Source organism: Homarus americanus, unplaced genomic scaffold (assembly GCF_018991925.1).
Source record: "Homarus americanus isolate GMGI-L3 unplaced genomic scaffold, GMGI_Hamer_2.0 scaffold32929, whole genome shotgun sequence".
In the NCBI taxonomy this organism is placed as follows: domain Eukaryota; kingdom Metazoa; phylum Arthropoda; class Malacostraca; order Decapoda; family Nephropidae; genus Homarus; species Homarus americanus.
This window is the reverse complement of record NW_024737097.1, coordinates 2,134,208-2,152,049: the sequence shown is the minus strand read 5'-3', so window position 1 is coordinate 2,152,049 and position 17,842 is coordinate 2,134,208. Positions and strand designations below refer to the sequence as shown.

Below are 17,842 nucleotides of genomic sequence, written 5' to 3'. Positions count from 1 at the left end.
CCTGCGACCATTAAGGACATGAAGATAAGGCTTTATCCACTCAGCCACCAGAGATATGTTGTAATTTTTGGAAGTGGGTTTCGTGTTAAAATATTTTTTAAAAGTAATGCATTACGTCTTCAGAAAACACTTAACGCCGTGGATCAAACGGACGCACAGGAGTAGCAAGCCGGCTACCCCATTACCCTATTGCAGTCATATGAGAACGAGAATAGGGCTACCGCAGACGGTGTAACCGACGAGCCTCCAGTTCACAGACAACTATGCCATGTGGTCAGCAAAGAAGAAGACTTACTAGAATAGGCACAGTGAATGTAAGAACGTGGCTTCAACCTGGAAAAATGAGTTGTACGTACTAACAACTTCAAATGGGATATACAGTAATAGGAGTGGTCGAGACCCACTGGCCACTAGGAGAACTAACACAAGGCGACGTTAAGATCTTATATTCAGGTAGAAGAGATGAGGTAAATACAGAGAGAAGGAGTAGCAGTCATACTGAACAAGGAAGCACAACAATCTTACACGGAACATAAGGCATCACATCCAAATATATGCCCCGGAGTCAGAACATTCAGATGAAGAAGTAGGAGAAGAGGTTGACAACACAAGTGACAGTGATATCCTCAGAGTAAGGGGTCACTTTAACAGTAAAATAAGGTCAGACAACAGAGGCTATGAATATGTGATGGGAAATTTAGAACAGGAACAATGTGTGGAAGAGGTGAAAGACTACTCGAGTTCTGTCAACAAAAGCAATTATTCTTCACTAATACTAATTTATATCATAGAGAATCACACAGATATACTTGGACTCATCCAAACGAAACACAAGAATTGTATACTGTAGATTACGTCCCAACACAAAGGTAACGAGAAGTGCTGATCTTGGAACCGACCATGAACTGATACTTCCAACATTAGAGTCAAATTTAAGAGAACAAACAACAACCTGATAGTCTCAACACGCTACAATACCGACCGACTAAAAGGTCAACAAGTAAAAGAGGAGTTGGGGTAGATTCTAACTCTTCAATTCAATTTCAATTTCAATTGTTTATTCCTTGATAGAGGAAGCGGGATCCTAGTGCTGTCACTAGGTACCCCTGTACAATGACACCAGAATCATCTGGCAAGTGTGAAAAGTATATACAGTATAAATATTATAAAGGGGCTTACTAAAGCCTAAGGAAGGAAGGATGTTCCTTTAACACATAATTAATATTATTTACAAAATATCTGGCCAGTATTGGGAGGATCATCGTGTCTCCGTCAGGGGGTCGTGGAGTGGTGGTCCAGCAGGCGTCACGGAAGCGTTGTGTGTGGGGACATCTTAGGAGGTAGTGAATAAGGGTGCGGCTGTCGGGTCTTCTGCATAACGCACAAGAGCGTTGCTCAGGGGATGTGGGGATACCAATCTCCCAAGCAAAGTCATACCCAATGATGATACGGGCAGCAATCACGTCCCCCTTCCGCGACCCTTTCCCGTAGACGTACGAGAAGTCAGGAAGTTTACGGAGGACATCGTACCATGTGGGCGGGGAGTCCAGGGGGATGGCTGCTTCCCGAGCTTCTCTCTGTTTGCGGCGGATTTGGGTCCTAATCTGTAAGAGTGTTCGAGGAACAACGTAGTCAGGTGTGGCCTTGTTGCAGCCAGTCTTGGCAAGGTCATCTGCTGCCTCATTCCCCAAGATACCGACATGACTAGGTATCCATAGGAATGTCACAGGACGGCCTTCATCCTGACTAACTCTTCTACGAGATTTGGAGAAAAGGAAGAGACCTCGTTCAGGAAGACGAGGAAGCATTGCTCGGGAAAAGGAGAAGAATGAGACAAAGGTGGATAATAGAAGAAGTGTTACAGAAATGTGACAGAAGGAGAAAAGCGAAAAGGAACGAAAATATAGAACCAAGCTAAGAAAACATACAAAGTTACAGTGCTGCAGGGAAGTGGAGACACAGCTTGTATGAAAGCGAAAGTAAGGTGGATAGAAGAGCTCTGCGAAAGATGTGAAAATAACTACAGTACAGGCAACTCAGCAGTCTTGTACAGAACTGGCGTGAAAGGACAGACTTGGCAAGAGACAGACAAGGCTGGCAACAATATAGACGCATCAGAAGGGACCCAACCTGGAACCCTCCAGGTGGTACTTGCGTCAAGTCAGCAAGTCAAGTCGATGTGCTGCTCTTTTCCCCGTGTTTGACCACTGACTCCGGGGAAATTACCCGCCCAGAGAATTGGCGGAAAACACCGTGTTAGAGGCTGAAGGCTGCTGCTTGTTTACACTTGATTCTCTTTTGTTTTGGTTAAATCGGTGTCGGTGGAGGAAGACGAGAAGCACATGACCGCGCAACTTCCTCACTTTACAGCGAGTTTCCTTCAAGTTGGTCTTCTTCCTGTGTCTATACTATACGATCGTTTGAGGACAAAAACTCTTACTTTGAACAGTTTGAACCTGAAATAGACAAAATTAAATCTTTGGTTGCCATATTGAAAGAACTTTATATGTTTCTTTCTGATTGGTTAATCTATTTGGCCAACAAGTTGAAGGTTTTCGGATGGTTGCGTCTGATAGGCTATTTTTTTCCACCCGTAATCCAAAACTCTTTATGATTGGTCGGTCTGTGTCATAACCCTCCCCCAAACTGTACAGCTCCACGTCAACCAATGTTTGGGAATTTAATTTACCGGGTTGTTTGTGTATTGTCTTAATTATTGTAATAACAATAATAATATATAATTGAAGTTAATTGCTCTATGGCGCTGTGTCGTTATTGTATTGATTTAATGTATTTGTTTAAATGAAAAATATCGAGGGTGGACCCGTTGTGGTTATTGATCTTTATAAATCAATAACAATATAACGTTTGCTTCTGTTATTTCCATTTCTGTTGTTAATGAAATCATATCGTTGTTACTCAGTTTATTTTGTGTGAGTATTATTGTACGTGGATCTTGATATAACGTTTGGTGTATATTGTATTGCTCAGTATTTTGAATATTAGTACACACACACACACACACACACACACACACACACACTCACACACACACAAACTTTTCCAATAAACCGTATTATTATTATTATTATTATTATTATTATTATTATTATTATTATTATTATTATTATTATTATATTAATAACAAACTCACCATCAACAATATCCTTTAACATGAAACCTGACAACCTCTGTGGCTGCCTCATAACCACCACCTCTCTCTCTCCCCCACCCACAGGTTCCTGAGTGTCAAGAAATGGCTACTGAGGAAGAAGCACCAGATCGAGCTAGCGAGGAAGCGCGGGTGGAAGGGTTACTGGGTGTGCTTGAAGGGCACCACGCTGCTCTTCTACCCGTGTGACTCGCGGGAAGGACGCTCGGTCGAGGCCGCTCCTAAACACCTGATCATTGTAGACGGCGCCATTATGCAGCCTATCCCGGAGCACCCCAAGAGGGACTACATCTTCTGCCTGTCTACTGCCTTCGGGGACGCTTATCTCTTCCAGGTGAGTTGTGGAGTAAACAGCCTCTCAAGGTTATTAGTTACTGCTGGACTACTCTACCTTGTTACGCACTTACAATAGTTGTTGAAATGTAGAAATAACATTATAATGACATTTTCTATATTTACTTGTCTACAATATGCGTTTAAACACCTTAGTTGTTGAAGATTATACCAGAAGCTGTCAAGTAAAGCCAAGACTATCCAAGATGACTTTAACAACGTGTGTGTGTGTGTATGTGTATGTATGCGTGTGTATGTTTCTGTGTGTGTGTATGTTTCTGTGTGTATGTGTGTGTGTGTTTTTCTGTGTTTGTTTCTGTGTACGTGTTTCTGTATGTGTGTGTTTGTGCGTAAGTTTCTGTGTACATGTTTCTGTTTGTGTATTTATGTGTGTGTGTGAGAGAGATAAAAAGGAAGTTGAAATGCCTTGTAAAACTAAATAAAAGGCAATTAAGACTCCTCCCGTCCCTCCCCTCCCCCTCCCATCATATCCCCCCCCCATCCCTCCCCTCCCCCTCCCATCACATCCCCTCCCATCCCTCCCCTCCCCATCACATCCCTCCCATCCCTCCCCTCCCCCTCCCATCCCTCCCCTCCCCATCCCTCCCATCCCTCCCTCCCATCATATCCCCACTCCATCCCTCCTCCCTCCCATCCCATCCCCTCCCCTCCCCTCCCCCACCCTTGCTTCTCCATTGCTTCATTTGACTCCTTTCATCCAGGTAAGATGAGAGGCGAAAGAGTTAATTACAGGTGGAAAGAGTTTTAGGGGAATATTAAATGATGTCTGGGATTTTATGCGTTAAAAAAATTGAAGTAGAGGTTAGGTTAGGTTAGGTTAGGTTAGGTTAGGTTAGGTTAGGTAGAGGTTGTGTCAGGCTAGGGGTTAGGTTAGGCTGAGGTTGAAGAAGAAGAAGGTTAGGCTAGGTTAGGCTAGGAAGAAATAGGTAGAGGTTAGGTTAGGTTAGTAGAGGCTAGGTTAGGTTGTGTTAGGTTAGGTAGAGGTCTGGGATTTATGCTAAAAAATTGGAAGTAGAGGTTAGAAGTAGGTTAGGTTAGGTTAGGTAGAGGCTAGGTTAGGGGTTAGGTTAGGTTAGGTTAGGTTGAAGCAGGTTGTGGCTAGGTAGAAGAAGCCAGGGTTAGGCCAGGGTTGTGCCAGTTAGGTAGAGGTTAGGTTAGGTTAGGTTAGGTAGAGGTTAGGTTAGGTTAGGTTACGTTTATCCTGTTGTTTGTTTGTTGTTGAGGAGGATCTGTTTAAGTTTCTCCAGGTGAGGTGAGGGTTGGTGGAGAGGTTAATTACAAGTAGATAGACATAGTAGTCTTAGGAGAGAAGTGAAGTTAAAAGAGACTGTGTGTGTGTGTGTGTGTGTGTGTGTGTGTCTTGTACACTCCATCTTTGTACACAAACTTTGCTCTTAAGTGGAAGAAGAGAGTTAATCATAGGTAGTGAGAGAGGAGAGAGAGAGAGAACACAGGTAGGAGAGGAGAGAGAGAGAGTTAATCACAGGTAGTGAGAGGAGAGAGAGAGAGAGAGAGTTAATCAAGGTGAGTGAGGAGAGAGAGAGCAATCACAGGTAGTGAGAGGAGAGAGAGAGAGAGTTAATCATAGGTAGTGAGAGGAGAGAGAGAGAGTTAATCACAGGTAGTGAGAGGAGAGAGAGAGTTAATCACAGGTAGTGAGAGGAGAGAGAGAGTTAATCACAGGTAGTGAGAGAGAGAGAGAGAGAGAGCACAGGTAGTGAGAGAGAGAGAGAGAGCAAGCAGGCAGTGAGGAGGAGAGAGAGAGTTAATCACAGGTAGTGAGAGGAGAGAGAGAGAGAGAGTTAATCAAGCAGGTGAGAGGAGAGAGAGAGAGAGAGAGAGAGAGTTAATCATGCAGAGAGGAGAGAGAGAGAGAGAGAGAGAGAGAGAGAGAGAGAGTAATCACAGGTAGTGAGAGGAGAGAGAGAGAGAGAGAGTTAATCACAGGTAGGAGAGGAGAGAGAGAGAGAGTTAATCACAGGTAGTGAGAGGAGAGAGAGAGAGAGAGAGAGAGAGAGAGAGAGAGAGAGAGAGAGAGAGAGAGAGAGCACTCACAGGTAGTGAGAGGAGAGAGAGAGAGAGAGAGAGAGTTGTCGAGTGAGAGGAGAGAGAGAGAGAGAGAGAGAGAGAGAGAGAGAGAGAGTTAATCACAGGTAGTGAAGGAGAGAGAGAGGTAATCACAGGTAGTGAGGAGGAGAGAGAGAGAGAGTTAATCACAGGTAGTGAGAGAGGAGAGAGAGAGAGCACAAGCAGGTAGTGAGAGGAGAGAGAGAGTAATCACAGGTAGTGAGAGGAGAGAGAGAGTTAATCACAGGCAGGAGAAGAGAGAGAGAGAGCAATGACAGGTAGTGAGAGGAGAGAGAGAGAGTTAATCATAGGGAGAGGAGAGAGAGAGTTAACTTGTAGTGAGAGAGAGAGAGAATCACAGGTAGGAGAGGAGAGAGAGCAATCACAGGTAGTGAGAGGAGAGAGAGAGTGTAATCACAGGTAGTGAGAGGAGAGAGAGAGAGAGAGAGAGAGTTAATCACAGGTAGTGAGAGGAGAGAGAGAGTTAATCACAGGTAGTGAGAGGAGAGAGAGAGGAGTTAATCACAGAGTGAGAGGAGAGAGAGAGAGCAATCACAGGTGGTGAGAGGAGAGAGAGAGAGTTAATCACAGGTAGTGAGAGGAGAGAGAGAGAGTTAATCACAGGTAGTGAGAGGAGAGAGAGAGAGTTAATCACAGGTAGTGAGAGGAGAGAGAGAGAAAATCACAGGTAGTGAGAGGAGAGAGAGAAAGAATCAGGGCAGTGAGAGAGGAGAGAGAGAGTTAACTCAGGTAGAGGAGAGAGAGTTAATCACAGGTAGTGAGAGAGGAGAGAGAGAGAGTTAATGCGTAGTGAGGAGGAGAGAGAGCAATCACAGGGAGAGGAGAGAGAGAGAAGTTAATCACAGGTAGTGAGAGAGAGAGAGAGCATCACAGGTAGTGAGAGGAGAGAGAGAGAGCACTTGCGGTAGTGAGAGGAGAGAGAGAGCAATCACAGGTAGTGAGAGGAGAGAGAGAGAGAGAGTTAATTGCAGGTAGTGAGAGGAGAGAGAGAGAGAGCAATTATAGTGTGAGAGGAGAGAGAGAGCAATCACGGGTAGTGAGAGGAGAGAGAGAGAGAGAAAGCACTATAGGTAGTGAGAGGAGAGAGAGAGAGCACTCACAGGTAGAGAGAGGAGAGAGAGAGAGCACTCACAGGTAGTGAGAGAGGAGAGAGAGAGAGTTAATTGCAGGTAGTGAGAGGAGAGAGAGGAGTTAATCACAGGTAGTGAGAGGAGAGAGAGAGAGCACTGGTAGAAAGAGAGGAGAGAGTAATTACAGGTAGTGAGAGAGGAGAGAGAGAGAGAGCAATCAGGTGGTGAGAGGAGAGAGAGCACTGCAGGTAGTGAGAGGAGAGAGAGAGAGTAATTGGCAGGTAGTGGAGAGGAGAGAGAGAGAGAGAGAGAATTACAGGTAGTGAGAGGAGAGGAGAGAGAGAGCACTTTGTAGTAGAGAGAGAGAGAGAGTTACCAGGTAGTGAGAGGAGAGAGAGAAAGCAACACAGGGAGAGGAGAGAGAGAGAGAGAGAGCACTTCACAGGTAGTGAGAGGAGAGAGAGAGAGTTAATCATAGGTGAGAGGAGAGAGAGAGTAATTGTAGGTAGTGAGAGGAGAGAGAGAGTAATCACAGGTAGTGAGAAGAGAGAGAGAGAGAGTAAGTAGGTGGTGTGAGAGGAGAGAGAGAGAGAGCACTCGGTAGGTAGAGAGGAGAGAGAGAGCACTTACAGGTAGAGAGGAGAGAGAGAGTTAACTGCTGGAGGTGGTGAGAGGAGAGGGAGAAGCAATGCAGGTAGTGAGAGGAGAGAGAGAGTTAATCACAGGTAGTGAGAGGAGAGAGAGATAATCACAGGTAGAGAGAGGAGAGAGAGAGTAATCACAGGTAGTGAGAGGAGAGAGAGAGAAAGAATCACAGGTAGAGAGAGGAGAGAGAGAGCAACGCCAGGTAGTGAGAGGAGAGAGAGAGCTAATAAGGTAGTGGTGCGGAGAGAGAGAAAGAATTGCAGGTGGAGAGGGGAGAGAGAGAGAGAGTTAATCACAGGTAGTGAGAGGAGAGAGAGAGAGCAATCACAGGTAGTGAGAGGAGAGAGAGAGCACTGCAGGTAGGAGAGGAGAGAGAGAGAGAGAGTTAACTGCAGGTAGTGAGAGGAGAGAGAGAGAGAGTTAACAAGCAGGTGAGAGGAGAGAGAGAGAGTTAATCACAGGTAGTGAGAGGAGAGAGAGAGAGAGAGAGAGAGCTAACATAGGTAGTGAGAGGAGAGAGAGAGAGAGCAATCACAGGTAGTGAGAGGAGAGAGAGAGCACTGCTGAGGGGAGAGGGAGAGAGAGAGAGAAAGCACTTGTAGGGAGAGAGAGAGAGAGAGGTTAATTGCAGGTAGGTGAGAGAGAGAGAGAGCACTCATAGGTAGTAGGGAGAGGAGAGAGAGAGAAAGCACTCACAGGTAGAGAGAGAGAGAGAGTAATCACAGGTAGAGAGGAGAGAGAGAGAGAGAGAGAGAAAGCACTGCAGGTAGTGAGAGGAGAGAGAGAGAGAGAGAGAGTTAATCACAGGTAGTGAGAGAGGGAGAGAGAGAGAGGAGATCACAGGTAGTGAGAGGAGAGAGAGAGAGAATCAAGGGAAGTGAGAGGAGAGAGAGAGCACTGGCAGGTAGGGGAGAGGAGAGAGAGAGCACTGCAGGTAGAGAGGAGAGAGAGAGAGAGAAAGCAATCATAGTGAGAGAGAGAGAGAGAGAGAGGATCACAGGTAGTGAGAGGAGAGAGAGGAGAAATTGCCAGTGTAGTGAGAGGAGAGAGAGAAAGCATCACAGGTAGTGAGAGGAGAGAGAGAGTAATCATAGGTGAGAGGAGAGAGAGAGTTAATGCAGGTAGTGGAGGAGAGAGAGAGAGAAAGTAATCATAGGTAGTGAGAGGAGAGGAGAGAAAGCACTGCAGGTAGTGGAGAGGAGAGAGAGCACTGGCAGGAGAGGAGAGAGAGAGAGGTAATCACAGGTAGTGAGAGGAGAGAGAGAGAGAGAGTAATTGCAGGTAGTGAGAGGAGAGAGAGAGAGAAAGTTAATCACAGGTAGAGAGGAGAGAGAGAGAGAAAGCATCAAGGTAGTGAGAGAGGAGAGAGAGTAATCAAGCAGGGAGAGGAGAGAGAGAGAAAGAATTGGCAGGTAGTGAGAGGAGAGAGAGTTATCACAGGTAGTGAGAGGAGAGAGAGAGAGCACTGCAGGTAGTGAGAGGAGAGAGAGAGAGAATCACAGGTAGTGAGAGAGAGAGAGAGAGATAATCATAGGTAGTGAGAGAGAGAGAGAGAGTAATACAGGTAGTGAGAGGAGAGAGAGAGTTAATTACAGGTAGTGAGAGGAGAGAGAGAGAGGTAATCATAAGGTGGAGAGGAGAGAGAGAGCACTCATAGGTAGGAGAGGAGAGAGAGAGAGAGAAAGCAATCAAGGTAGTGAGAGGAGAGAGAGTTAATCATAGGTGAGAGAGGAGAGAGAGAAAGCAATCATAGTAGTGAGAGGAGAGAGAGAGAGTCAGTAGTGTGAGAGAGGGAGAGAGAGAGTTAATCAACAGGTAGTGAGAGGAGAGAGAGGAGTAATCCTGGGTAGTGAGAGGAGAGAGAGAGTAATCACAGTGCTGAGAGGAGAGAGAGAGTTAATCACAGAGTACTGAGGAGGAGAGAGAGAGAGTAATCACAGGTAGTGAGAGAGAGAATCATCACAGGTAGTGAGGAGGAGAGAGAGTAATCACTGTGAGAGTAGAGGAGAGAGAGAAGTAATTCAAGGTGGGTGAGAGGAGAGGAGAGAGAGTTAATCACAGGTAGTGAGGGAGGAGAGTTAATCACAGGTGTAGTGAGGAGAAGAGGACAATCACAGGTAGTGAGAGAGAGAGAGAGTTAATCATAGGTGAGTGAGAGAGAGAGAGAGTTAATCACAGGTGAGTGAGAGGAGAGAGAGTTAATCACAGGTAGTGAGAGGAGAGAGAGAGTAATCACAGTACGTAGAGAGAGGAGAGAGAGAGAGTTAATCACAGGTAGTGAGAGGAGAGAGAGAGAGTTAATCATGGGTAGTGAGAGGAGAGTGTCTGGGTAGTGAGAGGAGAGAGAGAGTTAATCACAGGTAGTGAGGAGGAGAGAGAGAGAGAGTTAATCACAGGTAGTGAGAGTTAATCATAGGTAGTGAGAGGAGAGAGAGAGGTTAATCACAGTGGTGAGGAGGAGAATAGTCACAGGTAGTGAGGAGGGAGAGAAGAGTTAATCACAGGTAGTGAGAGGAGAGAGAGAGTTAATCATAAGGTGGAGAGAGAGTTAATCATGAGTAGTGAGAGGAGGAGGAGAGAGGTTAATCACAGGTAGTGAGGAGAGAGAGAGAGAGTTAATCACAGGTAGTGAGAGGGAGGAGAGAGTTAATCACAGGAAGTGAGAGGAGAGAGAGAGAGTTAATCACAGGTAGTGAGAGAGAGAGAGAGTTAATCACAGGTAGTGAGGAGAGAGAGAGTTAATCACAGTGAGTGAGGAGGAGAGAGAGAGAGTTAATCACAGGGAAGTGAGGAGGAGAGAGAGGATTAATCAGGTAGTGAGAGGAGGAGGTTAATCTCATAGTGGTGGGAGGAGGAGAGTTAATCACAGGTAGTGAGAGAGAGAGAGTTAATCTGGAGTGAGTGAGAGGAGAGAGAGAGTTAATCACAGGAAGTGAGAGGAGAGAGAGTTAATCACAGGTAGTGAGGAGAGAGAGTTAATCACAGGTAGTGAGAGGAGAGAGAGAGAGTTAATCACAGGAGTGAGAGGAGAGAGAGAGGATTACAGGTAGTGAGGAGAGAGAGAGAGTTAATCACAGGTAGTAGGAGGAGAGAGAGTTAATCATAGGTGAGTGAGGAGAGAGAGAGGACTAATCACAGGTAGTGAGAGGAGAGAGAGAGAGTTAATCATAGGTAGTGAGAGGAGAGAGAGTTAATCACAGGTAGTGAGAGGAGAGTTAATCACAGGTAGTAGGAGGTAATCATGGGTAGTGAGGAGGAGAGAGTTAATCACAGGTAGGGAGAGGAGAGAGAGGAATCACTGGGTAGGAGAGGAGAGAGTTACTAATCACAGGTAGTGAGAGGAGAGAGAGAGAGTTAATCACAGGTAGTGAGAGGAGAGAGAGAGTTAATTACAGGTAGTGAGGAGGAGAGAGTTAATCACAGGTAGTGAGGAGGAGAGAGAGTTAATCAGAGTGAGTGAGGAGGAGAGAGAGAGTTAATCACAGGTAGTGAGGAGAGAGAGAGTTAATCACAGGTAGTGAGAGGAGAGAGTTAATCACAGGTAGTGAGGAGGAGAGAGTTAATCACAGGTAGTGAGAGGAGAGAGAGAGAGTTAATCACAGGTGAGTGAGGAGGAGAGTGACTGGTAGTGAGAGGAGAGAGAGTTAATCTGGGTAGGGAGGAGAGAGAGAGTTAATCACAGGTAGTGAGAGGGAGAGAGAGAGAGTTCATCACAGGTAGGGAGAGGAGAGAGAGGTTAATCACAGGTAGTGAGAGGAGAGAGAGAGAGTTCATCACAGGTAGTGAGAGGGAGAGAGTTAATCACAGGTAGTGAGAGGAGAGAGAGTTAATCACAGGTAGTGAGAGGAGAGAGAGAGAGTTAATCACAGGTAGTGAGAGGAGAGAGATAATCACAGGTGGTGAGAGAGTTAATCGCAAGAGTAGTGAGAGGAGAGAGTTAATCACAGGTAAGGAGAGGAGAGAGAGTTAATCACAGGTAGTGAGAGGAGAGAGAGGATTAACACACAGGTGAGAGGAGAGGAGAGAGAGAGTTAATCACAGGTAGGTAGAGGAGAGAGAGAGAGAGAGTTCATCACAGTAGGAGATGCTTCAGGCTGTGTTTGTTTACCTTCATCGATGTAAGAGTTAATAAGTTGATGATAATATTTAATGTTATGTAAGTTTTTGAAAGTTTAGGGACAAAAACAAAAAGAAAATAGTTTTAGTCGATCATTATACGTCAGGTATATTGTGTCAGCAACTTATAACTTTGACAATTTGATCTAATTCTTACTTGATGGATTTAGGTAACTATTAACACGCTTAAAGGCCTTAGTTGTTGTAGTGCAGTAATATTATTATAACGGTAATCAGCTGTAACGCAACCACCCCAGAAAGGTTATTATTTACAAGTATTATTGTTACAGTCACGTCACTAACGACCAACGACCCTAAAGTGATTAAGCTAATCTTGACGCTTGTTTAGTAGTTAATAAAACTCACAAAATAACGTTTACTAAATTACTTTCCAGTTAAGAAGAGGAATAATGTGTTAAATGTAGGAGTCGTTAACTTTCTATGAAAACCGTGAATTTTAATGAAGGTTTTGTTAACTTGAGGTTAAATAGAATGGTAATTAAGACGGACGGGTTAATTAGGCTATTAGAGGCTATGAGAGGACTGTTGGGTCAGCTTGGGTCATTTTGGGTCATATTAAATTAACTTTACCTAACATAACCTAACCTAACACAACCTAACCTAACCTAACCTAACCTAACACAACCTAACCTAAACCTAACCTAACCTAACCTAACATAACCACATGTCTTGACACCTGCTATCCTCCCATCCCACCTCCCTTTCCTTCCCCTGCTACCTCTCCTCTTACATCTACCACCCCTACCCCTCTTCATATGCGTCTACCCCATGCTCCCTCTTTAGCACGTCTACCTCCCCTCTTACGTCTACACCTCCCCCCTGGCGCCCCAGTAACCAGGTTCCTGCATGTGAGTCGTCTCCTGGTCAGCTCGCTGTAATATTTCATCGACCGGTAGTGACGCCGTCTCAAGAATGTCTCTCCCCGGGCCTCGTGGCGTCCTCCTCCTCCTGGTGGTGGTGACGGTGGTGATGACGGTGATGACGGTAGTGATAACGGTGTTGGTGGTGACGGTGGTGATGACGGTAGTGGTGGTGACGGTGGTGACGGTGGTGATGACGGTGGTGATACGGTGGTGGTGATGACGGTGGTGATAACGGTGGTGGTGATGACGGTGGTGATAACGTGGTGGTGATGACGGTGGTGTGACGGTGGTGATAACGGTGGTGGTGGTGATGATGATGACGGTGGTGGTGGTGACGGTGGTGGTGATGATGGTGTGGTGACGGTGGTGATGGTGGTGACGGTGGTGATAGCGGTGTCGTGGTGACGGTGGTGATAACGGTGTTGGTGGTGACGGTGGTGATGACGGTGGTGGTGGTGACGGTGGTGAGCGGTGACGGTGGTGATGACGGTGTTGGTGGGTGACGGTGGTGATGACGGTGGGTGGTGGTGACGGTGGTGATGACGGTGGTGATGACGGTGGTGGTGACGGTGGTGATGACGGTGGTGGTGTGATGACGGTGTTGGTGACGGTGATGATGATGACGGTGGTGGTGGTGACGTTGGTGGTGACGGTGGTGATGACGGTGGTGGTGATGACGGGTGGTGGTGACGGTGGTGATGACGGTGGTGGTGGTGACGGTGGTGGTGACGGTGATGAGACGTGGTGGTGGTGACGGTGGTGGTGACGGTGGTGATGACGGTGGTGATGACGGTGGTGGTGACGGTGGTGATGGTGGTGGTGATGACGGTGGTGGTGACGGTGGTGATGATGACGGTGGTGGTGGTGGCAGTGGTGGTGATGTGGTGGTGGTGACGGTGGTGAGGTGACGGTGGTGATGACGGTGGTGGTGGTGACGGTGGTGGTGGAGTGGGTGGTGGATGGTGATGAGTGGTGGTGGTGACGGTGGTGGTGACGGTGGTGATGACGATGGTGGTGACGGTGTGATGACGGTGGGCAGTGACGGTGGTGATGACGGTGGTGTGATGACGGTGGTGATGACGGTGGGATGACGGTGGTGGTGATAACGGCGGTGGTGATGACGGTGGAGATGACGGTGGTGGTGTGGTGATGACGGTGGTGGTGGTGACGGTGGTGGTGACGGTGGTGATGACGGTGGTGGTGGTGACGGTGGTGGTGACGGTGGTGATGACGGTGGTGGTGGTGACGGTGGTGGTGACGGTGGTGATGACGGTGGTGGTGGTGACGGTGGTGGTGACGGTGGTGATGACGGTGGTGGTGGTGACGGTGGTGATGACGGTGGTGGTGAGATGACGGTGGTGGTGACTGGTGGTGATGACGGTGTGGTGTGGTGGTGGTGGTGGTGACGGTGGTGATGACGGTGGTGATGACGGTGGTGGTGATGACGGTGGTGATGACGGTGGTGAGGTGGTGACGGTGGTGGTGACGGTGGTGATGACGGTGGTGGTGGTGACGGTGGTGATGACGGTGGTGGTGATGGTGGTGATGACGGTGGTGGTAATGGTTGTAACTGGCGGCAGCGGTGACGGGGTTAGTGCATAGGCTGATATAAGGAGAGAGATGAGTAAAAAGATAGACACATGGACAGATAGATAGATAGATAGAATAGATAAGATAGAAAGATAGAAAGATAGATAGAAGTAGATAGATGAATAAATGGATAGAAAGATATATATTTTTCCAGTTCATAAGCCAAGACAGCTGTTAGTGATAAATCAAATAATAACTTCATGTTGACGTGACGATCTCCCCAACTTAATATAAGCGAACGTGGTTTAACGATTATCTACACAACTTAATCGTGGTATTAGTTAATGTAGTATAATATAAAGAAGCATAATTGAACTGAATTTAACGTAACCTAACCTAGCGTAATGAAATGTGATGTAACGTATTCTAACCTAACTTTACACGATCTAACCTAACCTTACTGTACCTAACCTAACCTAACTTAACCTAACTTTACCTTGCTGAACATAATCTAATCTAACAAACCTCACCTTGCTGAACGCAATCCAACCAAACTAACCGCGAACTAATCTAACCTAACTTTACCTGATCTAACCTAACCTTACTGTACCTAACCTAACCTAACCTATCCTAACCAAACCTTACCTTGCTGAACATAATCTAACCTAACTTTACCTGATCTAACCTAACCTTCTTACCTAACCTAACCTAACCATACTGTACCTAACCTTACCTTGCTGAACATAATCTAACCTAACTTTACATAATCTAACCTAACCTAACCTAACCAAACCTTACCTTGCTGAACGTAATCTAACCTAACTTTACTGTACCTTAACTAATTCATCCTAACCTAACCAATGAAATATTGATTATTAAATTATGAAATAAATAAATAAATAAAGAACTGGCGGGTTTTTGTCCATGTTTTCGTCGGGTTGTGGCTCTACCCTGCGGGAGTTTAACGGCGCCACTCCCCTCCCCGTGTTCCCTGCTGGTCCATACTAACCCCTCCTGTGTTCCTGCTGGTCGCCACTAACCCCCTCCCCCGTGTCCCCGCTGGTCCCCACTCCCCTCCCCCGTGTCCCCTGCGGTGCCACTAACCCCCTCCTGTGTCTGCTGGTGCCACTAACCTCCCCGTGTCCCTGCTGGTCGCAACCCCTCCCCGTGTCCCTGCTGGTCGCCACTAACCCCCTCCCTGTGTTTCCCTGCTGGTCGCCACTAACCCCCCTCCGTGTCCCTGCTGGTCGCCACTAACCCTCCCCGCGGTCCCTGCTGGTCGCCACTAACCCTCCCCGTGTTCCCTGCTGGTCACCACTAACCTCCTGTGTTCCTGCTGGTCGCCACTCACCCTCCCCCGTGTTCCCTGCTGGTCGCCACTAACCCTCCCTGTGTCCTGCTGGTCGCCACTAACCCTCCCTGTGCCCCTGCTGGTCGCCACTAACCCCTCCCCGTGTCCTCTGCTGGTCGCCACTCCCCCCCTCCCCGTGTCCCCTGCTGGTCGCCACTAACCCCCTCCCCGTGTCCCCTGCTGGTCGCCACTAACCCTCCCCCCTGGTTCCTGCTGGTCGCCACTAACCCCCTCCCCCGTGTCCTCCGCTGGTCGCCACTAACCCCCTCCCGTGTTCCCTGCTGGTCGCCACTAACCCTCCCCCGTGTTCCTGCTGGTCGCCACTAACCCTCCCCTGTGTCCCTGCTGGTCGCCACTAACCCTCCCCCTGTGTCCCCTGCTGGTCGCCACTAACCCTCCCGTGTTCTAGCTGGTCGCCACTAACCCCCTCCCCCCTGTGTTCCCTGCTGGTCGCCACTAACCCTCCCCTGTGTTCCCTGCTGGTCGCCACTAACCCTCCCTGTGTTCCCTGCTGGTCGCCACTAACCCTCCCCCCGTGTCCCTGCTGGTCGCCACTAACCCCCTCCCCCCCGTGTCCCCTGCTGGTCGCCACTAACCCCTCCCCCGTGTCCCCTGCTGGTCGCCACTAACCCTCCCCCGTGTCCCCTGCTGGTCGCCACTAACCCCCTCCCCCGTGTCCCCTGCTGCCACTAACCCCTCCCCCTGTTCCTGCTGGTCGCCACTAACCCCTCCCCTGGTCCCCTGCTGGCCCCACTAACCCTCCCCCCCGTGTTCCCTGCTGGTCGCCACTAACCCTCCCCTGTGTCTCCCCGGCCACTAACCTCCCCCTGTCCTGCTGGTCACACTAACCTCCCTGTGTCCCCCTGTGTCCCGCTGGTCACTAACCTCCCCGGGTTCCTGCTGGTCGCCAATTAACCCCCCTGTTCCCTGCTGTCGCCACTAACCCCCTCCCCTGTGTTCCTGCTGGTCGCCACCAACCCTCCCCGTGTTCTGCTGGTCGCCACTAACCCCTCCCCCTGTGTCCTGCTGGTCGCCACTAACCCCCTCCCCCGTGTCCCCTGCTGGTCGCACTAACCCTCCTTGTCCCCTGCTGGTCGCCACTAACCCCGTCCCGTGTTCCTGCTGGTCGCCACTAACCCCCCCCTGTGTTCCCTGCTGGTCGCCACTAACCCCTCTCCCCGTGTCCCCTGCTGGTCGCCACTACCCTCCCCCGTGTTCCCTGCTGGTCGCCACTAACCCCCTCCCCCGTGTTCCCTGCTGGTCGCCACTAACCCCCTCCCCCGTGTTCCTGCTGGTCGCCACCAACCCTCCCCGTGTTCCTGCTGGTCGCCACTAACCTCCCCTGTGTCCCTGCTGGTCGCCACCCTCCCCCCCCTCCTGCCCAACCCTCCCCTGCCTGGTCCCACAACCCCTCCCCGTGTTCCTGCTGGTCGCCACTAACCCCTCCCCGTCCCCTGCTGGTCGCCACTAACCCCTCCCCTGTCCCCTGCTGGTGCCACTAACCCTCCCCCGTGTTCTGCTGGTCGCCACTAACCCTCCCCCTGTGTCCCTGCTGGTCGCCACTAACCCCCCCCCCTGTGTCCCTGGTCTGCCACTAACCCTCCCCGTGTTCCCTGCTGGTCGCCACTAACCCTCCCCTGTTTACTGCTGGTCGCCACTAACCCTCCCCCGTGTCCCCTGCTGGTCGCCACTAACCCCTCCCCTGTGTCCCCTGCTGGTCGCCACCACCCCCCCTGCTACTCCCCTCCCTGTGTCCCTGCTGGTCACTCCTCCTGTGTCCCTGCTGGTTGCCACTAACCCTCCCGTGTCCCTGCTGGGCCACACCTCCCTGTGTTCCTGTGCCACTAACCCCCCCCCGTGTCCCTGCTGGTCGCCACTAACCTCCCCGTGTCCCCTGCCGCCACTAACCCTCCCCGTGTCCCCTGCTGGTCGCCACTAACCCCCTCCCCGTGTCCCCTGCTGGTCGCCACTAACCCCCTCCCCGTGTCCCCTGCTGGTCGCCCTACCCCCTCCCCGTGTCCCCTGCTGGTCGCCACCCCCCTCCATGCCCTGCTGGTCGCCACTAACCCCCTCCCCCGTGTCCCCTGCTGGTCGATACTTAACACGTCAGTGCCATTGTTGAGACAGGGTAATGAGTCTGCTCTGCCACCACGCTGTCGTACACTATTACTAACAATATTTTCTTAATTAAGTTGTATTTTAGACAATGTTTTCTTCTCTTATACAACATTTGCTGTTGTCCTGATGATGGGTAATAACCTAAACTAACCTAACCCGACCTAACGAGACGTATCTTAACCTAACCCGACCTAACGAGACGTATCTTAACCTAACCCGACCTAACGAGACGTATCTTAACCTAACCCAACCTAAAAAAGTTTTATGTCATAATTCGTTATTGTTGTTGGACTAATGTATATTACTCACCAATATGATACGCGCTGTAAGACCGTCGTTGTTGAAGCGCAGTAATAACATTATAACAACAACAACCAAACCAAATATATCACAACCTATCCTAAACCAACTTATCCTAACCCAACCCAACCCAACCCAACCCAACCCAACCCAACCCAACCCAACCCAACCCAACCCAACACATCGTAGCATAGCCTAACTTGAACCATAGTGA

At 49.0% G+C, this 17,842-nt stretch overlaps 1 protein-coding gene across 3 annotated transcripts in view; it reads left to right on the top strand.

Annotated features, from left to right (window-relative positions):
- Positions 1-17,842, top strand: part of LOC121873156 (protein still life, isoforms C/SIF type 2-like) — a 389,616-nt gene that overhangs the window by 66,466 nt on the left and 305,308 nt on the right. For all 3 annotated transcript variants that reach the window (XM_042376482.1, XM_042376480.1, XM_042376481.1), the window contains exon 2: positions 3,239-3,506. In XM_042376482.1, coding sequence (XP_042232416.1) covers positions 3,239-3,506 — 268 coding nt within the window. The remainder of the gene's footprint in view (positions 1-3,238; positions 3,507-17,842) is intronic.